The following is a 25,627-nucleotide window of genomic DNA, read 5'->3' as shown; positions in this document are numbered from 1 at the left end:
GACAGTTGCTCCACTGGCATCCCAGGTGGGTTGGGCACTTGTATAAGTGACCACTAAGCACACACCAAGTGCACGGTGGACTGGGCTGTAGGGCAGTCGGGCAGTGTCAGATGGGCTGATCCGACAGGTCAGTGTGTGGCCGTGTTTTCCGGTTTTCCATTATATTAAAAGAAACATTGCCTGCAGCAAGCTGAAATCCATGCAGTCTTGCATACCTTGCAAGACACATGTACATCTTGCCTTTACAAGTTCAAAACTGCTCCATTTTGCCAACATGGGCAACTTTTCGTTTATGGTGGCCACTTTTATTTTGGTGCCATGGCCTGTTTTCTGTCCGTCAGACCCATGTCAAGTGTACTACAGAGAAGGCATCCACACACATCAGTCTGTTGAAAATTGGAAGCAATAGCTTTAGCAAAGCCAGCATTCTAGCACTATCTTAAAGATAGGTTGTTTTGGTTCAAATTCACCACATTTATTGCTTTCTGAAGAAAAGTATGGACACGCAATAAAGTTGTTAAGGGTAGCTCTGGAGATTTGGTGTTAAGCCGTCATGGCATTTAAAATCCTTTCTGTCACCATTAAGGCAAGTGAGTGATTCAAACAAGCAATCCATCACTTATGCACTATCTGAGCAGTAATGAGATTGCAGGGGAGCTTGGTAACCAGAGTTCATCTTCTGTCAGCGCAAAGCATAGAGATACTTAGAAAGCCATGAGGTGGACCCGGTAGATTTTCTGCTATATCTTCCATCACTTGGAAAATCAGGAAACCAAAATTCTAAGTCTTGCATCCAAGTAACCCAAAATGCTGTGAAGGAAGAATCCACTTCTGAACTGATGGGTAAAGTTCTGTTTGCTTTTCCACCAATTACCATGATCCCAAAAGTGATTAAGTTAGGTCTTCCACGAGAACGCTGACTCTGTTCTGTCTTCGCCCTTGGAGCCGGTATTTGCATACTTCAACGCCTCGCCGGACCCGCTTCGCGGGTCCCGCAGCGCGGCTGCAAACTTCGAGAGCACCATCTTAAAGGGGGCAGTTTGTCTTTGACCGGCAGGGCTGCGAGCAACAGCAGGGACTCCGAGGACCAGGAGTCCCTGCGCGCCCCATTTGGACCAGCTGGGCTGCTCTCCCTGCCGGACCCGTCCACCCGCCAATTACAATAATAGTTATTTAAAGGGTGACGTGATCCAGCTGCGCGGGAGTGCGCCGGGAGAAGCCCGGGACAAGGGCGGGACCGTCTGTGGCCGTCAGGGGCCGAGGGAGGCCGGGCTGGGCCAGCCCTCTGACATTGACCCTAACGGAATATATAGTACCAAGTAAATTGCTGTGTAAGATAAGTGCCCAACATTGAGTTTTGTAAAAGGGTTGGTGATCACAAAGTATGTCTGTATCCCCAAGTAGCATCATTCCGATGACCCTACCGGTTGAGGCTGGGCCAGTAGTTATTGGACAAATTTTTTAACCGGCCGACCCAGAATATTGATACAGAAATAACGCTTGCTGAGAGGCGTGCTGAGCGTAGATTATCTATTGAACTTCTTAAAAATCCTGTAGACAAGCGATCTGTTCAAATCTATCCTGCATTGGTAACACCCTTATCAGTAAACCTGCCTGTTGTAGCTGAAATATGTCATGATGTTATCCCTAACGAGGTGAGCCAGGGTACTGTAGTTGAACCAATTTCTTCTTGTGTGAGCCATACTGACCCTATAATATGTACAGCAGAATTATGTGCCCAGGTTTCCCTGTCCCAACCTAAATCTGGGTCAAAAAGAAAATGTTATCCAGTTAAACCCCCACACAAACTTAGAAAAGTAAGCAAAACTACGTGCCCTAGTAAGGCTGTCACTGAAGTAATCCGTAGTAGGGAAATTATACAAGAGGGGGATGTTGTGTCATTAGACAGCCCAGATCCTAGTACTATTAATTCTTCAGAGACTGGCTTGGCAATGGCCGGCAAACTGCCACTTCTCTGTAACCTGTTTCCTGACTTAGAAAGGTTGCTACGGTCAATTCTGCTCCCAATAGAGGAACGAATTAGTAAACTCTCTGACCGGCTAGACCACTTTGAGCAGATAACATTAGATAACTTTTTCTCAACAAAGGCATTGATAAAAACTCAAGCAAGGCTGGACGAAAGTAGTAAGCCCCAGAACAATACTCAATGTGTACCACAGGACAAGGGACGAAGGCAACAAATTAACTCTCCAATGCCACCTTAGTCGGGTAGTGCGGCTGTGAAGAGACCACCCAAGCCTCTTGACTTAGTACCATCGGGACCTCCTAAAAATCCCCCTAATATTGTAATCTCAGCTCAGATTGCGGCGCAACAACCGCCGCTTAGTTTAAACCCTTTGCTTACTGTGGGAGCAGGGGGTAATGCGTGTTTTACAACAGGTACTGCCCCACCAACTGCCCCACTAACTAGTAACCAGCCTATAGCAAACAAACCTGCACCCCGCCCTGCTCCTATAGTTCTCAGACCGTCCTTACCACCCTTGATAAAGCCACCTCAAAAGAAACCCCCCATGCACCTTACCCCAGATTCCTTTCCCTTTGTAGCAGTCCTTATAAATGTCCCACCACTTTCAACGGGACAGAGAGAAACCTTCCAGATGCTTAAAAATAAGGTTATGCACTGGCTAAGGGTGAACCGGCCTCTACCAGGGGAAGTTGATGGATTAATATTGGGGGTGAGGAGAATAGATTGGATAGGCTGTACTACCAAAAGCCTGGGGGGGGACTGTATTGTGGTTAATTTTCAAGATCCAAGGGTGGCAGGATGGATAACAAGACAGGGATGGGGTACAAATAACGGAGGAATTGGCATTGTTGACCTTACTTTCTTCTATCCACGTCCTACTAGTGCTTCGACTAGCCTGCTTGATGAGCAAAACCGTCTTTCCAACCTCCCATGGCCAAGGATTTCCACACCAGTTCCACTGCTACAGTGCCAAAACCATACTACTGGCCCGAATTATAATCCCCCAGTGGGATGGCAAGATCTAGGGTGGGGATGCTGACAAACCCTTGATCACTTGTATACTAGTAGGGGAGAAAATAGCAGGAACCAACAAGGGGATTGTGATGAATTTGATTTAAATGTTGGTCCGACGTTAAATGTCATGAACATTGGCATTGAGATCGCGAATATGGTGGAAGGATGTGGGGAAGTAAGTGCCAACGATGGAGCGGGGGAGTTACCCACACTAACTGCAAATGTTGATAATGATATGGATGGGGGTAGTACGAGGAAAATCGAGAGATTTGTCGGGAATGATGAAAGCTCAATGAACCACCAACCATGTTCTAAAACAAATGCAGCGCGTGGGGATGGGCTTAGTTCTGGGAAGTTTTTATCCTGGAATATTGCTGGGCTGGGTAGCAAGTTAGAATCACAAATCTGGTTAGATTTTATTAATGGGTTCGACGTGTGTTGCTTTCAAGAAACATGGGCCTGCGACCCTGTTTTTCTCCGTGGGTATTTACATTTTTCAATCCCAGCCTCTAGAGGGGTTAGGAGTTGGCCAATGGGAGGGCTTACAGTATGGATAAAGCAGGACCTGGACATTTCTATTAAAGTGTTGGATTTGGGCCTTAGTGATATACAAATGTTAAGATTGTCCTCAGAAAGGTGGGATGTGATCGATCTGTATAACATCTACGCAAGAGGTACTAATTCAGGGAGTTCTTCCACCTTAGAGGCATTGTCCGCCTTCTTAGAAACTAAGTCCCTAGGCAACAGAGTAGTAGTAGCTGGGGATTTAAATAGGACCTTCGAACCATTTGACAGTACAAATGATCCCCTAGGTCAGGATGAGGACATGCTCTGGGGAGTACCATCTTTGTGTATAAATCCTGTCAAGCGGTGGACGAAGGACATACTGCTACTAAATGCCATTTGTATGGAGCATGGGTTAAGAGCCCTAAATGGGAGGACACCAGGGGACAAAGAGGGTGTTTGTACTTTTGACAATGGCCACAGTAGGAGCAGAATAGATTACGTAATATGTAGTCTTTCACTCTGGCACGGGGTTCTTGATATGGTCATCAAGGGTAGATTGGAAAGCGATCACAATCTCCTCTGTGTGACCCACAAATGGTGGAATGTTGGGCCCCAAAACATGCATATAAGAAATGACCAAATCCCAGACATGGCCAACGATATGCGAAGGTTGAAATGGCCAAGGGTACTAGCAAATGAAGAAACAATTACCTTTATTAATGTTGAGGTGGATAAGGCTCTTACTTCTATGGAAGCGGCAAAACCCACAATCCCTGGTTCCAGGGATATTACAGATATTCACAACAAGTTTTTCTGCCTCCTAAAACCACACTTTATGCAACTACAAAGTACCAAAGGCAAAAAACCTCCTAAAGCGGCCAGGTGGTTTAATCGCCAGTGTAGGTCAGCACGATTGGCACTGGGACATGCTATTAGAGAAAGAGATAGGGCTGCAATTAGTGCAGCCAGGAAATTGTATAAAACAAGTATTTCTCAGGCAAAGAGAAAATGGGATGAAGAGCACTGGGCAGAGTTAAAGGAGGCTTCCAGTAGTAAGGACTCCAGGCTTTTTTGGAAGATTATAAAGTGGGGTAGAGGCGGTACCCCTGATAGGCCTGATAATAATGTAGCTGAAGAAGCCTGGGTTGAGTACTTTAGACCACAATATGCAGAAGTAAAGAAGGTTGGGATAGGGGAGGTGATATCGCCAGTTTTTGCAACTGATAACCTGTTTTCCCTTAAGGAAGTTGAAATAGCAATTTGCTCTGTCCAAGGGGGGAGGGCACCAGGGTTAGACGGGATACCCTCGGATGTCTTCAAACATGACATGAAGAGGTGGGCGAGGTATGTTTTACTATTGGGTAACGCCATTGCCAAGGGAGGGGTGGTCCCTGAGCTGTGGCAAGGTGCCATTATCATACCCATCTACAAAAAAGGAGACCGGTCTCTCCCAGCTAATTACAGGCCAATAAGCTTGATTGCAACCATACAAAAAGTTATGGGGAAAATGGTTGTAAATCAGCTTATGGACTGGGTGGACGATAACAATGCTCTTTCCCCCTACCAAGCAGGATTTAGGCGGGCCACCAGCACAATTGAACAAGTTTTTCGCTTCACCATTTTGCGGTGGAGGACGGTATTGCTTGGCAAAGGCTGCCTGTATGTTGCATTTGTCGACTTGCGGGCAGCCTTTGATTTGGTCCCAAGGTATAAGCTATGGATGGTCTTACACAAATTAGGCATTCCAGCTGAACTCCTTACCCTAATCATGCGATTGCATGAATGTAATTTTGCTAGAGTCCAGTGGGGTGGGAACGGTGAGTCATCATCGGATTTCCTGGTAGAAAGGAGGGTCCGCCAAGGCTGTGCAATGGCACCCCTACTCTTCTCACTATTTATTAATGGGATTGTGGGAAGGATGTTCGATGTTGGTGTAGATGCACCTTCGTTAGCGGGCGTCAGGGCCCCGATCCTGATGTTCGCTGACGATACCCTAATTATGTCAAAGACTCCTGCAGGTTTACAGCGTGCCCTAAACATATTTGATGATTTTTGTAAGGAGCACGGCCTTGAAGTAAATGTGGGTAAGACGAAGCTAATGGTCTTTTCCCCGCGCCATAAAGCCCACCCTAGGGTATTCCTGAATAATACTAAGCTAGAGGTGGTTAGGGAGTTCACATACCTAGGGGTCCAAATAGCAGATGGCCTGGGTTGGTCACATCATCTGGAAAAAACGGCATTAAAACATCAGCAAATCTCAGGGGCATTGCGGGGGGAACATAAAAAATCTAAAACCAAACCCATCAAGCCTGTCCTCATAGTGTATGATGCAAAGGCTCTAGGTGCGGCCCTATATGGTGCAGATTTGTAGGCCTGGGAAAAGTTATCGACCTTACAGACATCAGAGAACAGGTTCTTTAGAGGAATTACAGGTGTACCCCAGAGCACCCCCCTAATTCCACTGCTCCTTGATCTAGGTAGACTATCAATTAGTGATAGAGCGCGATTGCGCCCCATTCTCTACTGGAGACGTCTTTGGACAACTCCAGAGATTAAGCATTACGCAGATGGTTTCCTGGCAATAATTAAGAAGATAATTTTCATAAGATCAACTGGCTAAAAAATCTAAGGGCCATGTTAACTAAACTGGGCCTTTTTAATCTTTGGACCAATCCACAGGGGGAAGTCTTTCCAAGTAAAGAAGCCCTCAGTCTCTATATTGGGATTGGGTAGATAGCAGCCTCCTGAGGGGCACGAGATCTGATTCTATGGCTGGCCGCTTTCTGGAAGTCAAAATCTGCCCTTTTCTAGAAAACTATTGGGACAGTATTACTGCCCCATTGGACAGGAAGTTAGTCTTCCAGCTAAGGTCTGGATCCCTTCCGCTAAAAATATTAACTGCAGGATGGCAGAGTTCGATCTCTGTGTTGCCCAGTGTGCAAAGCTGCTACAGAAAGTCTAGGCCATTTTTAGGTCTCGCCTGTTGATGCGCATGCGCATCGAGCAAGGCGAGAGTATTGCGAGTTATCCACTCTTTATCTGCACTGCAAGGAATCGTGGCGATTCCTTGCAGTGCCCGTGACTTTTAAGGTCAATGCGCATGCGCATTAAGCTTATGCGCATGCGCATTGACCTTAAAAGTCGCGGGCGCGTGCATGTCCGTCTTTGTTTACCCGCTCCGCCCCCTCCCGCCGTGTCGCCTTGCCTTCCCCTACTCTCCTCCCCCCTCCTCCTCTCCTCCCCTGCCTGCCTGCCGCTAGCCTTGTTGATGCTTGTTAAACGCTGCCTTCCTGCTTGGCGTCCAGCGTTCTTGGTCTCTTGTTCAGTCTCCCTGATCGACTGGATCTTTTTCTTCAGCTTCTACGGCCATATCATGGCAGAATCCGTTCCCTTGACTGCTCTTCTTTCCAATCCCCCGTCGACACTCGTCGTCTCACTCTGAAGCTGTATATTCTGTCTCTGTTCCCACATCTGATCACGACCTCCGGGCAGTCATCCTTTGTTGCTGGCTCGCTTTTCTAGCGCTGCTGCTCTGCATGCTTCTTTGCGCATCCGTTCACCCTCAGTTTCAGCGTTTGCCTTTCCCTGTGATTGAGCGCATCCTCCGGTCCATTCCCAGCACAGGTCATTCTCCATCTTACACTCGCACAATAGGCCTCCCTCGCTTCTGCCAGTGCACGCCGGTCTCCCTGCCCTCTCACTGCGCGCATCTCGCATTTCTGTCTGTGTGCTACTTTACCAGCGCAGTTTCCCTCTGCCCTGTGCTTCCCAGTCAGTGGCGCTTCTCCCTGCCTGTGGTGTGTGCTTCCCTGTCAGTGGCGCTCCTCCCTGCCTGTGGTGTGTGCTTTCCTGTCAGTGGCGCTTTTCCCTGTCCTGTGCGCTTCCCTGTCAGTGCCACTTTTCGATTCCCCATTGCATGCACTGCATGGTCAGTACCGCTTTTCCCTGCCCTATCAATAACGCTTCTCCCTGCCTTGTGGTGTGCGCTAATCTGTCAGTTCCCTTTTCTCCCGCCCTGTAGTGTGCGCTGCCCATTCTCCCTGCCCTGTGTTGTGCGCTGTCCTGTCGGGATCCCTGCTCCCTGCCCTGTGTGTTGCCCTGTCGGTGCCCCTTCTTCCTGCCCTGTGGTGTGTGTACTGCCATGTTTGGGGTATTTGTTTCTGACCTATGGGGTGCATTGCCCTTCCGTAAGTCCCCCTTCTCCTTGTTTCTGCTGGAAGTGTGTGCTTCAAACTATTAGACCTGGCTGCGGTAATCACATTTTGCAAGCAGACACTTGTTAAAGTGGCAGCTTTCCTGCCATACCAACCTTTCGTAGTTACATTGTAGGGAGGCTGTGATGCATGAAATGAAAAGCAAGTCAGAAAAGACATTACTCAATTCCAATATAAATAATTGTATTTACTACTGAGCGAAGGTGGTCTAGGGGCGCCAAAGGTCGCAAGAAGCTATCGGGCATCCTGCAATCGGCCCATGATAGAGCGGGGCAGAATGGAGTCCGATAGCATTGGTGTATAGATCAAACATTATTAGGTACGCAAATAAAAAGATGGCTATGCAAAAAATGCCGCAGCTGGGACTTATCCGGTGACTGGGACCACTCCTACACATGGGAAGATCTGTACGCAGAATGGAAAATGATAGTGTCTCTGGTTGTAGAATTGTGTTTTTGATGAGTGATGAAACCATTCTAAAAGCTGGAGTTTCTCACTCCCAGAAGGAGAACAATATTGATATCAGATGAGTCTCTGGTTCCTCTGCATGCTACTTTCGCGGCTCCTTTGATGTGCGTCCATTTGCCACCAGCCACTTAGCCACTTAGCCAATTTGTGTGCAGGCGCCGCCTCTGCTGGCGCGCGACGCCTCTGCTGCCAGGCTTCAGCACACCAGGCTGCACACCCCTCACCCCCCAGTCACTTCATCCGCGCCCACTTCACACGCGCTCTGCAGGTCATAAACAGGACCATCTGCTCCACTCCCAGCACTGCATGACCATCTTCAAAGCAAGCTTGTAACACGAGCTGCCCTCAGACGTTCCAAGACACACACTTTTAATGCTTCTGAGGTCGATAACATGAGCCCCGTTGCATTGACACACACTGCCCTCACACACACAAGTTACTGTCACACACACACCCTCAACCCCTCACCCACACTCACCCTCACCCTCACTCACCCTCAACACCTCACCCTCACTCACCCTCAACCCCTCACCCTCAACCCCTCACTCACCCTCACTCTTCCTCACTCACCCTCAACCCCTCACCCTCACTCACCCTCGACCCCTCACCCTCTCACCCTCAAACCCTCACCCTCACTCACCCTCGACCCCTCCCCCTCGACCCCTCCCCCTCACCCTCCCTCACTCACCCTCACCCCCTCACCCTCACTCACCCTCACCCTCACTCACCCTCAACCCCTCACCCTCACCCTCACTCACCCTCAACCCCTCACCCTCAACCCCTCAACCCCTCACCCTCAACCCCTCACCCTCACTCACCCTCACCCTCACTCACCCTCAACCCCTCACCCTCACTCACCCTCAACCCCTCACCCTCAACCCCTCACCCTCACCCTCACTCACCCTCACTCACCCTCAACCCCTCACCCTCACTCACCCTCAACCCCTCAACCCCTCACCCTCAACCCCTCACCCTCAACCCCTCACCCTCAACCCCTCACTCACCCTCACTCTCACTCACCCTCAACCCCTCACCCTCACTCACCCTCACTCACCCTCACCCCCTCACCCTCACTCACCCTCACTCACCCTCACCCTCACTCACCCTCAACCCCTCACCCTCACTCACCCTCACCCTCACTCACCCTCAACCCCTCACCCTCAACCCCTCACCCTCACTCACCCTCAACCCCTCACCCTCACTCGCCCTCAACCCCTCACCCTCACTCACCCTCAACCCCTTACCCTCCCTCACCCTCAACCCCTCAACCCCTCTCCCTCACTCACCATCAACCACTCACCCTCAACCCCTCACCCTCACCCTCAGTCACCCTCACCCACCCTCACTCACCCTCACTCACCCTCAACCCCCCACCCTCACTCACCCTCACTCACCCTCACCCACCTTAAACCCCTCACCCTCACCCTCACTCACCCTCACTCACCTTAAACCCCTCACCCTCACTCACCCTCAACCCCTCACTCATCCTCACTCACCCTCAACCCCTCACCCTCACTCACCCTCACCCACCCTCAACCCCTCACCCTCACTCACCCTCAAACCCTCACCCTCACTCACCCTCACTCACCCTCAACTCCTCACCCTCACTCACCCTCACCCACCCTCAACACCTCATCCTCACTCACCCTCACCCTCACTCCCCCTCAACCACTCACACTCACTCACCCTCACTCACCCTCAACCCCTCACCCTCAATCCCTCACCCTCAATCCCTCACCCTCACCCTCACTCACCCTCACTCACCCTCAACCCCTCACCCTCAACCCCTCACTCATCCTCACTCACCCTCAACCCCTCACCCTCACTCACCCTCAACCCCTCACCCTCACCCCCTCACCCTCCACCCTCACTCACCCTCAACCCCTCACCCTCACTCTCCCTCACCCTCACTCACCCTCAACACCTCACCCTCAACCTCAACCCCTCACCCTCACTCACCCTCACTCACCCTCACCCTCACTCACCCTCCCTCACCCTCACTCACCCTCACTCACCCTCACCCTCCCTCACCCTCACTCACCCTCAACCCCTCACCCTCACTCACCCTCAACCCCTCACCCTCACTCACCTTCAACCCCTCACCCTCACTCACCCTCACTCACCCTCACCCTCACTCACCCTCACTCACCCTCACTCACCCTCAACCCCTCACCCTCACTCACCCTCACCCTCACTCACCCTCAACCACTCACCCTCACCCTCACTCACCCTCAACCACTCACCCTCAACCACTCACCCTCAACCACTCACCCTCAACCACTCACCCTCAACCACTCACCCTCAACCACTCACCCTCAACCACTCACCCTCAACCACTCACCCTCAACCACTCACCCTCAACCACTCACCCTCAACCCCTCACCCTCAACCCCTCACCCTCAACCCCTCACCCTCAACCCCTCACCCTCAACCCCTCACCCTCAACCCCTCACCCTCAACCCCTCACCCTCAACCCCTCACCCTCAACCCCTCACCCTCAACCCCTCACCCTCAACCCCTCACCCTCAACCCCTCACCCTCAACCCCTCACCCTCAACCCCTCACCCTCAACCCCTCACCCTCAACCCCTCACCCTCAACCCCTCACCCTCAACCCCTCACCCTCAACCCCTCACCCTCAACCCCTCACCCTCAACCCCTCAACCCCTCACCCTCAACCCCTCACCCTCAACCCCTCACCCTCAACCCCTCACCCTCAACCCCTCACCCTCAACCCCTCACCCTCAACCCCTCACCCTCAACCCCTCACCCTCAACCCCTCACCCTCAACCCCTCAACCCCTCACCCTCAACCCCTCACCCTCAACCCCTCACCCTCAACCCCTCACCCTCAACCCCTCACCCTCAACCCCTCACCCTCAACCCCTCACCCTCAACCCCTCACCCTCAACCCCTCACCCTCAACCCCTCAACCCCTCACCCTCAACCCCTCACCCTCAACCCCTCACCCTCAACCCCTCACCCTCAACCCCTCACCCTCAACCCCTCACCCTCAACCCCTCACCCTCAACCCCTCACCCTCAACCCCTCACCCTCAACCCCTCACCCTCAACCCCTCACCCTCAACCCCTCACCCTCAACCCCTCACCCTCAACCCCTCACCCTCAACCCCTCACCCTCAACCCCTCACCCTCAACCCCTCACCCTCAACCCCTCACCCTCAACCCCTCACCCTCAACCCCTCACCCTCAACCCCTCACCCTCAACCCCTCACCCTCAACCCCTCACCCTCAACCCCTCACCCTCAACCCCTCACCCTCAACCCCTCACCCTCAACCCCTCACCCTCAACCCCTCACCCTCAACCCCTCACCCTCAACCCCTCACCCTCAACCCCTCACCCTCAACCCCTCACCCTCAACCCCTCACCCTCAACCCCTCACCCTCAACCCCTCACCCTCAACCCCTCACCCTCAACCCCTCACCCTCAACCCCTCACCCTCAACCCCTCACCCTCAACCCCTCACCCTCAACCCCTCACCCTCAACCCCTCACCCTCACTCACACTCACCCTCAGCCTCACTCACACTCACCCTCAGCCTCACCCTCACTCACCCTCAACCCCTCACCCTCAACCCCTCACCCTCACTCACCCTCACTCACCCTCAACCCCTCACCCTCACTCACCCTCACTCACCCTCAACCCCTCACCCTCACTCACCCTCACTCACCCTCAACCCCTCACCCTCACTCACCCTCACCCTCAGCCTCTCACCCTCACTCACCCTCACCCTCAGCCTCACTCACCCTCACTCACCCTCACCCTCAGCCTCACTCACCCTCACTCACCCTCACCCTCAGCCTCACTCACCCTCACTCACCCTCAACCCCTCACCCTCACTCACCCTCACTCACCCTCAGCCTCAGCCTCACTCACCCTCACTCACCCTCACTCACCCTCAGCCTCAGCCTCACCCTCACTCACCCTCACTCACCCTCACTCACCCTCAGCCTCAGCCTCACCCTCACTCACCCTCACTCACCCTCAACCCCTCACCCTCACTCACCCTCACCCTCAGCCTCAACCCCTCACCCTCACTCACCCTCACCCTCAGCCTCAGCCTCAGCCTCAGCCTCACCCTCACTCACCCTCAACCCCTCACCCTCACTCACCCTCACTCACGCTAAAGATTTACAAAAAAAACCATTAACAATTCTAAAAGCACTAACTCTAATGCTGCGAGACCTATTGCATTTCTAATGCTTGTTTATTTGTCTGCCATGCTTATTCGTTACCAAGGAGGGTATGGTTAACTCCAGTTTGTAAAAATCTTGGGACACGACACAGTGTAGTGGCTATGAGAATCCTGTGCACATCCACTCATGAGTCGATTGTTCTTGGAGTGGCCAAATATCTGGGGTGGGCTTGGTCAATCAGGCGGAGGTTGATAGGAAGGCTTACTTAACTTAAGGTAATTTTTAATGTAATTTTAATGCAATTTGTTCTTATTTTTGTGTGCAATTCTTATTGTCTAGTATTGTATGAGCTTGCACAACTGTTTTTTAGAATATGTATATGTATAATGATGAATGAATTAACTGTTTTTATCTGTATTGTATTTGATTATATGTTGTGCTTTTATGAGAAGTTATCTCGAATAAAGCTTGTACTAAACTAAACTAAAGATTAAGTTCACACAAGCCAGTACAAGAATTGCCTTGAAGTGGGATTGTCAGTGGTGGTTCCCAAATCTGCTCCACCTGTCAAAGCAAATGGAAAAAAAGAAAATTGCTGTGCAAATCCACACTTTCTATTCCAGAGTGTAAGGACAGATCTGTCAGCACAGCATAAAATAGTTAAAATTTGGCAGTCTGATTCCTAGTTTCCTATAGCATGGGTATTTAAATCTGCCGCCAGACTGCACACACATTCAAATAGAATCTAAAAACCTTTCCACTTGATTATAATGCACATCCAAACGGAAAAGATCTTGCATCTGGGAACAGAGAGGTCCATCAACCCTATGAAAGGTCAAAATGCAACTGTATCGTCTTACTCTTGTATTACATTCTAATTTACATTCCTCTTCTATAAGTTAATCTTACTATTACAGCCAAGAAAAAGAGACCTTCTAAACAGCCTTGTACACTATACTAGTTAAAGACTTCCACTATCCTAGTTAAGAGGATTTTCTCCCCAGTGAGAAGGCGGGCTCTTTCTTTGCAGTTTTGTATTACATTATCAATCTATGTTTCCCTCTTGAATTGATGCACAAATCCACCTCACCAATGTAGTTCATGGTAAGTAGCTCTCTTATGGGGCCATTGCATCTAGTGTTAGTGAGACACAGATTGTGTTCTAATAAGGCTTACAGTGTTAGAGAGGGGTAAGGTTGTTGTTTATAACACCCATCCAATCTAATGGCATTTCAGATTTTCATGTAAATTGGAGCTATTGCGCTAGATTATTTCTCAAACTCACCCTCTCTGGAGGAACGATCATTTAAAACCTTGGTTATGAAGTGGAACAACCTTGAGTGATGTTGTACCTGCCACTTTAATCTAATTTCTTCTTAATGCTGTTATTGCATGTTTGTGCTCGATAGTGTTTAAAATAACATGCTTCACTTTATATAAATTCAAACCGTTGGCATGCTATGCAAACACAAACATGCTGTTAACCCTACTCCAATTGTGACTAGTTTATTTGATCTGTAGGTGTCACTTTACTTGATAGTGAATGTAAATATTTTTATGGAAATGTATAAAGTGTGCCTTTATAGCCGCTCTTATCATCCTAAAACCATTTCTCAATGTTGTCTGTGGTTCTTTGTTCACTTCTCTATAGATGAGCGTCCATACATATGCAAGAAGTGTAACAAAAGCTTCCGTGAGTCTGGTGCTCTGACTCGGCACCTGAAGTCTCTGACTCCATGCACCGAAAAGACCCCATACCTCAAGGAAAAACTTCTGAAGCAAGAATTACCCATTGGTTAGTCCAGAAATGTCATCTTGTGCTTGAGTGCTATTCATTGTTCATATTCATCATAGGACGTCTGACATCACTGTCTCATGAGCTCAAGGTGGATTTAATTTTTGTTTTTGTTATTAATGACATTTGATAGACGCCTAGCTCAGGCTTCAGTGACAACGAAATACTGAGATCAAGCTTAATAGTTGGTTATTTAGATATGAAGTCCTTACAGAAAGGTACAGTTTAATCTGAGTCAAGATTGGGCAGCTCTGTAGCCCTGCAGAAAGGGAGGCGGTGGTTGTTCACCTGCTTACAGTTTGAATACATTTATCGAATGATTATGTGACATCTAGTGAAGGATTTGAACTTTCAGTTTACAGCGACTGGTCTAACACCAAGTGCTGCTGTTGAAAGTAAAATGACCTAGTGCCATATATCAAAATGACGTGATGACTCCGAGTTATAAGCTTTCAAAGCTGAAATAAGGGGTGCATTGCTTTGCTAGTGTTTTAAATTATACAAGCACATTCACTCAAGAAGGAGTCTTTTATATTCCATCTTTTAGTCCATGCTTCAGCTGGGAGAACCAGTCATGGTTGCAGTTTTCAGTCTGTGGCAGATCAAAATTAGGCCATGCCGAGCACACATGATGTAACTATACCTGTTAACCTGCCACAGAAGCTTAGTACATGGGTCATTTTGTCAGTTGAGGATAGACATTCTAACAGAGGGACTGCCTCATTCATGACCATGATTTTGCACATGCATACTATATTTAAACCCATATATTTCAGTCGCAAAGAATTGTTTTAATCCCAGCGTTCTGAGGCTTTTCAGTCTATGCCCATGTGCAAAATATGTAAGGTTGAAATTAAGGAAAGGACCGTCTAATTTCTGCATTCCTCCTGCACATGGTCACTATTTGATATTGTTTAAACATTGTTAAAAAAAATGGATGTTCAGAATTTCATTAAAAAAAATCCTGATGAGACAGAATTCATACTGTGAACCGGAGACCACTAACCAACAATAAGAACTGGTTGGACAAACTAAAAGTTGATGGTTTCTCTCCCAAGCTGTCCCAAGAAATCAAATCCCTAGGCTTTTGGTTTGATACCAACCTCACAATAAATTTTTTTGTTGGCTGCACAGTAAAGTCAACTGTCAGTGTTTTACTTGATGAAACACTTAAAACCATATCGAAGCAATCTGACTATAGTGCTGTCATTCAAACACTTGAAGCGAAGGCGGTGCCACGTAGAGCTCCCATCATGTTCTGTGGCTAAGACTTCTTCTGGGCCAATGTTCAGGTGCATACAACTCTAAGGCAGGACCCCAACGGCATTCAGAAGCAGCAGGAGAGGACGGTGTGTATATCTCAGTCTGCATTGAACCCGTAGCACTGAGAAGCAGCACAATGATAGTCAACTACGCGTGGGCACAGAAAGGTGACGCTTGGGGACTCCTTGCTGCCCATTGCAGACGGACCAATACCTATATGTATTGTGATTTCTTTCTTTCTGCTGATAGCACCAGTGCACTTTGTCACATGGCTCACTAAAGTCATGTATTTTATGTTTGTTTCTCTTAGTGATATATATATATATATATATATATATATATATATATAGCTCCAAAGTCCTTCCCACTCCTCCTTGGAAAGAATACAACAGCACTCGAGGTTGAGGGTTACAAACGCGCTAGATTTTATTTAGCGGAGGGGTGCACACAGACGCGTTTCGGCGGTCTGCCTTCGTCAGTGTGTGATGCACTGTGTTTGTTTCCGACATTGTTTTTAACATACATAGTCACTCCCACTTCCAGTCAGGTGTGGACACAAACAAGGGGACTAAAGCCTAGCATGAGACAGAGGCGGCCATCTTGTAGTGTATAGTAGATGTAACACGAAGTTAGCAAATTGCTATGTAAAGCCCACAGATGGGCAATCGCATTGTTCCCTGCTAGGCTTATCACAATAAAACGTCATAAAATCGACATAAACAATAAAGCCGTGGATCGGCTTGTGTCCCCATATACAATACATATACTAAATCACCTGTACACAAAAAATGAATCAATTCTCAAACCACAGCTGAAAGCTGGACGTAGCTGAGAGGGGGGTTGAGACAAGTGGGTATAGAGTGAGATGCATCGCGTACAACATCAGAAGGGGCATGTATAATTATTCACAGTATTCAATCACATTTCAAATGAAAATTATAACGTGAATTCGAAATTAGAACAAATGTGATTAAAGTGCATCTTATATACAGTGGAAAGCTAAATATGTGAGAGACATCTAAGTTAGACTCCTGCATTCTACCCGTCCAAATTTAGATTAATTCAATCTGGATCACAAGGTATTAGTGATATTTCCTAAATTCATAGTAGTAGGTTATACGGCAAAAACAGGTACTGTCAGTTAAGTAACTATAACGTGTCTCTCACACGCTGATATATACAAAACGGAAAATCGGATACAGGTTTCAGAGCTATTATATACATTGATATACATTTGTTCCAAATATGATAATGTGAGAAGTTCTAATTTCAGTTCAATAGAGTGCACTATCATCTAGGAATGGTGTATATCAGTTGTTCTCTGCTCATTTCCCTAGATGGAAAGCCATCTCCTCCCCACTGTTAAGACCTTTGGGATGTTTCGTACACAGATCGATAATATATCGGGACTCTAGTCTCCTTAATCTGCGTAAACGGTCACCTCCACGAATATTAGGGGGTACAATATCGAGGCCGAAATACTGGAGCTTACTCCGGTCTCGATTGTGTGCTTCCGCGAAATGACGAGCCACCAGATAGGTCTGATCTGTTTTGTCGATGGCTCGCATATGTTCTAATATTCTGAGCTTTATCTCCTTGATCGTGCTCCCAATGTAGCGTAAGCCACAGGGGCACTGCAAGCAGTAGACGGCATACTGTGTGCTGCAGGTGATGAATTTATTTATGTAGATTTTCCTGCCAGTTTCTGTTATTGTATACGAGAGTACGCGTTTACTACCTGCGCACGCTTTGCAGCGGCCGCAGGGGTAAAAGCCTCGTTGCTCCCTTAAAGTGTTCGTTCTTGGAGACACTTTATCAAGATGACTGTGCACTAATATGTTGCCTAGTGATCTCGCTTTACTGAAGGTTAGGAGTGGCTGGGTTGGAAGGTCTTCTTTGAGCACATTGTCGGTTAAAAGAATATGCCAGTTCTTGCGTAGCATAGCTCTGAGACTATCCGCACCTGTTGAATAGGGAGTTATAACTCTGAACTTGCCTTTATCGTCACCTGGCAAATATATATATATATCCGTCATATAATAAAGTAACCATTACTCAAAAATATAAATTATGAAATATGTCTATTGTAAGAAATTTGTGTGGTGTGTGTTTGCCTTGCATTCATTGCCAGCACAATGACAACACATTATTTGCTCTACACAAATGTTTCGTTTCCTATTAATTCTCAACTTTGCTAAGCAGTTGTATCACCCAACAGAAAATATTGTAGACTATATGGCAAACTATCTACAGCATATCCATTAAAAGGGCTTGCTTCACCATTTTAAGACATGTAGAAAGATGAGGCTCTTCTCAGAAGACCCTCATAAGGAGGGCCTGTACTGTCTGCACCATAGACCCAAAGAATGTTAATATTGCAGGACATTCTCTGCAAACATTCTCAAGGATTGAGAGGCAAGATTGCCGTTAGGATTCAAAAGTAAAAGGCAGCGGAAGAGGAAGGGTTCTGCTCTGAGGTGAAAAATCCTTAAAAAGGCTAAGGTCTAGTTAAGATTTACCTGAGCTGCCAAAAAAGACCCATAGAACAGCGGATAAATAGAAGCCAACAACGGAAAAGACAATTTTCCCACCAACTTGCAGGATAGTAGGTCAGAAGGCATCACCATTTGAGAGGGCATTGGACTCCGCTGACACCTGCCTCAGATAAATCTGGCAAGTCAGACTAAATCGAGACCGTTGATGACCACATCTACTTTCACAGCGACAACTGCTTCGCAGACAGTCGCAACAGTGCCAGCAAATTAGTACCTTGTGGGCGTGTCTGCATTGTGCTGTGGGCATGTGCTGGGGGCGTGACAAACGCTGGGGACGCGTGGTACGTTCCGCCCTTCATGCCATGTCTCATATCGTGTGTTGTGGGCGTGGGCGTGTGCGGGGCGCAGGATTACGGAAAAAAAGCCAGCGTTGTGCCCAATATTTCGGTTTGGGGTCTCTCTTAATATAATAAAGAGAGAGCCCAAACCTTTGAGGCAGGTAATCTCAGGAACCACAGCACCAGTCGCAACACCCAATACAGCATTGGAAAGGGCAGTTGCAGCAAAAGGACATAGGCTATGCAGATATATATATTACTGTACCCCAAAACCCAAACCTACCCCTGAACCCTAAAAATACTCCTGTACCCCAAAACCCAAACCTAGCCCTGAACCCTAAAAATAACCCTGTACCCCAAAACCCAAACCTACCCCTGAACCCTAAAATACCCCTGTACCCCAAAACCCAAACCTAGCCTTGAACCCTAAAAATAACCATGTACCTCCAAAACCCAAACCTACCCCTGAACCCAAATATCCCTGTACCCCAAACCTACCCCTGAACCCTACAAATACCCCTATACCCCAAAACCCAAACCTTGCCCTGAACCCTAAAAATACCCCTGTACCCAAAAACCCATACCTAACCCTAAAACTACCCCTGTACCCCATAACCCAAAACTATATCTGAACCCTTAAAATACCCAAACACCCCAAAACATATACCTCAGTACCCCAACACGTATATCCCTATACCCATACTTACTTATCCAAACGTTAAAAAAACAAACAAGCTTTTACCATTCATGCATTTACAACGAATTTCGTTGTAAATGTATGCGTGGTAAAAGCATATAAAATGTAATGCCATGCGTTATAATGGCACTGCGGAGTCATGGTACTTTCATAATGAAAGTATGCGGAGTGATGGTATGCGGAAAGAAAGTTGTGGAATAATGGGTGTTTACCCTCCCCCGGTAAGAACATTGGTGGCACGGCGGCCTACATCTCCAGCAACATACTCATATTTTTTCACCACCCATTTGAAAAATGCACAGGTCTCTCTCATTGATGGCCAGCACCGACATACACTTTTAGACACACCTCCCGCCACAAGTTCTGGAATTGCGAACTTTAGAGCTGGGGAGCTATGTTCGCATCTCTGCATCAGCTCAATATCCTGTGATTCCAGGCAAATCGCTTTGTCTCCCCGTGCCTACCACAAATGAATGTGTTCTTCTGTAATGTAAATTGTGCTCATGCCATGTTGTCGAGTTCTTGCTATATAATATTGCAAGGAAAAATAAAGTAGGGAAACTAGAGTTCACACACTACTGAACGCGCACTCTTAAGTGCATCAGCAGTGCACTGTGAATCTGAGCGTTTCACAGGCCTGTCACATATAAGAAATGCTATCAAAACAAAATCCTAAAAAACAATATACTACTGGCCGGCAGCAATTCATACCAGGACAACGTCGGGATGGGCTGCTAGTATGATCTACAGAGCTCCTTCTGATGTCCGAGTATCCAGTCCCAGGATTACTCTAGAGAGAAGGTGGGCACGTGATTCACCCGAACACGGAATCCCTCAACTTAGCCGCCTGGATAATGAAAACAACTAATTTTTCAAGCTGAATATTTCCCCAGGAATGGTGGGACACATTGACAAAGGTTAGGGCGGAGTCCACCAACAGAGAATACAAGGCAACATGGCTGAGATTTTGTAACTGGTGTGCAACTAATGGATGTCACCCTTTCTCGTCGTAGCCAATCCTATGAGAAAGGTGCTTATAGTTTAAGTCAATAGATGTTTCGTTCCTGCTAGTTATAGTTACTGTGGGACACCCACCTCCGATGACTGGGAAGATTCAGGCATTTGAATCTATGAAAGATATCTGTACTGAAGAACCACAGTGTACAGGTAAGTAACTTGTTTTGTTTTGGAGAGTGGTTTTTCTGATCATTCGGGAGTACCAACCAAATCAGTTATTGAAGAGTTGGAGCCCAGTCGTTATCGATGGATTGCTGATAAATCCCGGTTAGCTAATTATACTTAAGTGGGTAATATGCAGCCTATGTTAGAGGAATTTATGTAGCAAAATATAGGCTTGGGGTGCTCTGGGGGCATGTATTAGAAGCGAGGTAATCTCTCTTAAAGTGAAGCGGACTAACCAAGAGAAGGCGAAATGTAAGCGATTTCAGATCTCACTAGCTCTGGCAACCTGATCTTTTATTATACAGAAAACCTCGGTAGGAAAATTAAAGCTAGGCAAAGCAAGACAGAACTTAAAGGACTTTTTTATGGCAGCCGAAATATGGGATAAAAATATATATTAACATATGTGCTTCGATTAAAGTGAACATATGGGTAATTGCTAGCTGGCAAAACAGAAAAATAATCAAAATTCAATAAAATCTGTCCTGGCGCATAGGCTATTGAACCAGTGGAGGCTGCTACCATTAACTACTATTGGTTGGGAGGGGGGGGTTACCTATAGGTACTAGAGTTAACTACTTACCTACTAATTCTATTACTAGGTATTTTGTTCCAACCGATTTCGGTGATCTATTTGGTCTAAACCGTGCCCCAATATTAGGGAAGGCTATTGAACTAGTGGCTGTTGCTACCATTAACTTTTATTGGTCGGGGGCATTGATTAAAATGAACATACTTCCCTTATTTTAATACGTCTTTGCCAATCTCCTGATAAATGTGCAGTAATTCTTTTTTTTATTAAATATTGCGACAATTTATATGGAGGTAAAGAAACCATTGACCAATTTACAGATACTGCAATTAGATCAGGAAGAGGGAGCATTGGCACGTCCTAGAATTATCATTTATTATCGGAAAGTCTTTTTGGACGTGTTAACCAGAGTCGCTACTATGGACAATGCTCGCAACTATTTCTATGTAAATATGATGATTAGAGAAGCAGGATCCAATCTTTCTACGTTTCTAAAAATACCCAGACTTCCAAAGAGATCTTGATATAAGATGCCACATTAATAATTAATAGATTCAGTAGGATTTGGCAGGAATTTTCCATTTAGCTCTACACTTAGCCGATTGCACTGTATTAGGGCTACACTCGAGTGCTCTTACTATCAGCCATTGGAACAGTCTCGGATGTCACTAACACGTTTTTGAACAAGCTGTTTCCTTTATTCAGTGGATCCAACTGTTGGGTATCTATCCTCATAGAAGTCCCAATTTACAGTTTAGCTTTATTCAAAATTGAAATTTCTGCAGTGCTTATAAAAAAAGAATGTAAGGATGTAGCCAAAAGTATTAGTAAAGCCTATTTCGTATTGTCTTTAAAAGGCGTGGAAATTTGTATTGTATTCTATTTCAGAAGTTATATGAGGACCTAGTACCGGCTTTTTAAAATAAAGTCGCATCCACAAATAGTTGTAAGATCGGTATGTTCCAGTGGAGATTTTGTAACCAGCTGAACTCCAAGGCTGTTCTTGCCAAAAATGATAAGAGTGCCTCATTTTCAGTAGGTGGATGCTATCACACCCCACAATTTATTCACAAAATGCCTGCTGCAGCTTCAGCTCCATGGTTTGGATGTGGAGATGAAAAAAGGGACATTGGCTTCATATTTGTTTTGCTTGCCCCTTACTGTATAACTTCTGGAAAGAGATATCCTCATCTATTAGTCCAAAATCTAATTTGAGTTGAGCACCCGATATCTGTGGAGCTCTGTTAGGTATGTCGTCGCTGCGCTAAGAGATTGCCTCTGGGCAACACAGTTTGTATTTATATTGCTAGATGTCTGATATGGATTACCTGGTAATCTACAGATGTTACAACTTTCAGTCAATGATTCATAAGAATTACGAGGGTGAAAATGTTTGAAATTGTGTATGCAGCAAGACTTTGATCTTAAAAAGATTTGTAAGAATTCGGATATGCTTAGATGACTGGCATCCATTTATTTTCTTTGCTTTTTTTTAATGAACTGATCGATCTATAATAAGTAGGCTGTTATGATTGGAATCATGATTTTATTTTGTGACTATCTGTTTTTACATCAATAAAAAGATAAAATGAAAAACCATTTAGAAGCAATCTGACTTTAGTGCTACCCTGGGCAGCAAGAATCAAGTTCAGACTTGCCTGGTTGACTTTCAAAGCTCAGAAACCTCAGCAACCCAAGTAATTCTGTTCCTGTCTTTCTTTCATATTTCTTACCAAATATTTCTGAGGCACAGCTTCTACTTATGGAAAGGAGATAGTGTCCAGGTGTACTGTCAAACTACACTTAACCCCCTGGTGTTGCAAAATATATGTTAACAAATGTCAACATCATGAAACAAGTTGCATACTAGCCCGGTAGTCTTTTTAGAAATAAAGTGTGCCTCAAAATCTCCGTTTATCATCTTTATGGAACTCTTCCTCACAAGACATCAGTTGCAAAAAGAACATTGCCCCATTTCAGAAATGTTTTAAAACTTTGTTTTTTAAAACTTTGTTTTTTAACTTGCACCTACATTTCTAATGGATGTTTCTGTGGCTCTGTCTCCCATGTGATCTAAGACCCCATGCTCTTCCCCATTCCCAGCTCTTCTTTTGTCTATATATGCTCTAATTTTCCAATAAGCAATTTTGTCTTTTCATTCTCATTCTTCCCTGTTTCTTCTGCCAGTTTCAGTTGCACTCAGGTTAAATGCTGTTCGGAGATGAGACCTTATCTTTTTCTTAATTTCATTCCTATTTTCTGCTCTCTACATTTATTTCTGCTGTATGTCAGTGAGACCCTGCTTTGTTCATTAATAGGTTCAATGTAAAGCTCAGTAACACCGTAGAGCCGAGACGTGCTAAATAATAAAAATAAAAACACCTTAAACATAAGGCAGATGCAGAAATGCATTCAGCTTTAATTGATATGTCAACCGAGATTGTAGGACAATAGCATTGTGGTCTCTCTCTAGGCAATACAGATGCTTAATTGGTCAATGGCTGGTTAATGGCATCTGCTTTCACAGATGGCCCATCAACTGCTGATTGTGATTAACCATTTATAGATCTAAAAAATACCTATATTGTAAATTCAGGTAACTGATTCGGCATCTCTGAGCAATGCGCATTTGATGGTGGAACAACACATACCTGTTTAATACATCATTGTACAGGTTTCTTCTCATCCATCATTATCCGAAGTATAAAATTTGAAAGAATCTGGGCTCACGATCATAGTCCTAGCTGTCAAGACTGGCAAGGCATTTATTGTATCCAGCTCTAGGATCGATCGGTTTAATCTCGCGTCCGACTTCTTTACAGACCAGATCTGCTGTCAATGAACAGAGGCAACGTCCTAATGCAGCAACATGAACTTGTGCATATTGAAAAAGGGAGACTTCATGAGGCACTCAATAGGCATTAGCCAATGGATAAGAATATTTCTCTCTTCCTAAATCCCTCACCCCTATTTCTCCCTTCAATTTCTTTTGCCTTTCTCAAAGGAAGAAAGCCAGGCCACTACATTGCCCAATACAGAAGGCTAACTTTTAGCTGCAAAGAGGGCAAAGACCATTGGATGATCTAAAACATGTTCTATTCCAAAAAGAGCACCCTACCCTCTTGAGTAGACAAACAGATTTTTTACTCTTCTGAGAGAGAACCTGTGGTCTCATATCTGTAAGAGTCCATTGAGTCTCCAGCTGGCTTCTTGAGATTCTCAAACTCCCCTTCATCTAACACCTTTTTTCAATATGGTTTTCTCTAGGAAAGTATTGGCTGATATTGTCCATATGTAGATTATATAGGTTGTCTTCATTAGACTTTTTCTGAAGTTGTATGTACTTGGGCATGTTTTAGTCTAGGGCATTTTGTCCTTAGGATCAATATTAACTTTTGAGTTCTGGCCTTGAGATCACTTTAGCCGGTTCACAAGTTTCATGCAATCAAAATCTTCATAAAAATGTATACTTTTCTATACACATGCATTGTGGAATTTTGGGTCGGCCTTTTTGATCTCATGGTCAGCCGTGGCCGGCGGTGGAAGTACCTGCGGGCAGTGACGTGGGGAGGGGCAGGGTGGGGGGTACTAATGTATGGATTACGGAGTTTAACATGTACGTAACCATATAAATAAATAAAACGAAATTTGTTGCGCGCACTGCATCGCATTTGATGATGCAGTGCACGCAACGAAATTCGTTTTATTCATATGTATGTTAACTTACCTGTTTACCTCCGTAATCCATACATTACTACCCCCACCCTGCCCCTCCCCCTTCCCACGTCGCCGCCCGCAGGTACTCCCACCACCTACGCCTGCCACTCCTGCAAGCTCGCCTGCATCAGGACCCACACCAAATCCACTAACCCCAAACACAGCTCCGACTCTAACCACCTGAAGTGCATCCTGCTGAACACCCGCTCAGTCCACAGACACACCACTGAACTCTGGGACCTACTTGACACTGCATCGCCAGACGTCGCCTTCCTAACAGAAACCTGGATGAACACCTCATCTGAAAGAAACACGTTAGTGTTAGATTCCTTACCTTAGAATATCCCCAGGCGTCAGTCTGGATCCGGAAACTTTTGCGTAGCAGTACCCCTGCGCGTCGGTAGGCGTCGTCTGCAGGCGTCCCCTGCGGCTCCGCGTCCGTCGTTGGCGTCGTGCGCCGTGATGACGTCGCTGGAGTATATAGACGCCGCCTCCGCGCGCTGACGTCAGTTCTTCTTTTTTCTGCGCCAGTGGACGCAGATCTGAAGAGCAGTACTCCGGTCTTTGACCAAGTTTTTTCGAATTATTGTCACTTTGTGCCTGTTAGGATGCCTGGGTTCAAGCACTGTGATGACTGTGAGCGCACGATGTCGGTCACAGACCATCACCGCCTCTGTCTCCGGTGTCTGGGCCCCGACCACGACGTGGACTCCTGCGTCGACTGCCGGGCCCTCACCAGCAAAGCTAGACGGGAGCGGTCCCGCAAGCTACTGGAGCTCCGGGTGTCGGCCCCACGTCGGGACCGGGAGCGGTCCCGGTCCGGCCGGAGGTCGAGAGAGCGTTCGAGGGAGCGGTCGCGGGGCCGCGCCGAGCGTTCCGGAAGTCGACACCACTCGTCATCCTCGTCAGGTAAGAAACACAAGAAGTCGGGGCGTCGTCATCGTACCCCCGACGCTCGCGCGATGCGGCCGGGGGTTCGGGTGACCCCAACCCCGCGGCTCCGCGAGAGTCGCCGGCGCGGCCTGCCCCATACCCTCAGGTCCCTGGGCACGGTGCGACGCCTGAGGAGATAGGGCCCTCATGGCCATGAGGAACGCCTCTGTCTCCTCCGGCGGGTTCCACGGCGCCTACGGGCCCAGTGAACCCGTCCGGGGGCCCTAGCGGTTCTGCTGACCCTACCTCGACGCCGTCGGATGCTCCGATTCCGGCGGCGCCGATCCCGGCGCCGCTAGGGCCTTCGGGGTCGACGCCCATCCAACCCGG

General features: G+C 47.1%; 1 protein-coding gene across 1 annotated transcript in view; it reads left to right on the top strand.

Annotated features, from left to right (window-relative positions):
* E4F1 (E4F transcription factor 1) overlaps positions 1-25,627 on the top strand; it is a 225,520-nt gene that overhangs the window by 67,746 nt on the left and 132,147 nt on the right. Inside the window, exon 6 of the mRNA XM_086940476.1 lies at positions 13,997-14,140. Within this exon, the coding sequence (XP_086796602.1) occupies positions 13,997-14,140 (144 nt within the window). The remainder of the gene's footprint in view (positions 1-13,996; positions 14,141-25,627) is intronic.

This window comes from Lissotriton vulgaris, chromosome 10 (genome assembly GCF_964263255.1).
Source record: "Lissotriton vulgaris chromosome 10, aLisVul1.2, whole genome shotgun sequence".
NCBI lineage: Eukaryota > Metazoa > Chordata > Amphibia > Caudata > Salamandridae > Lissotriton > Lissotriton vulgaris.
This window is presented reverse-complemented; position numbering and strand designations above follow the sequence as displayed.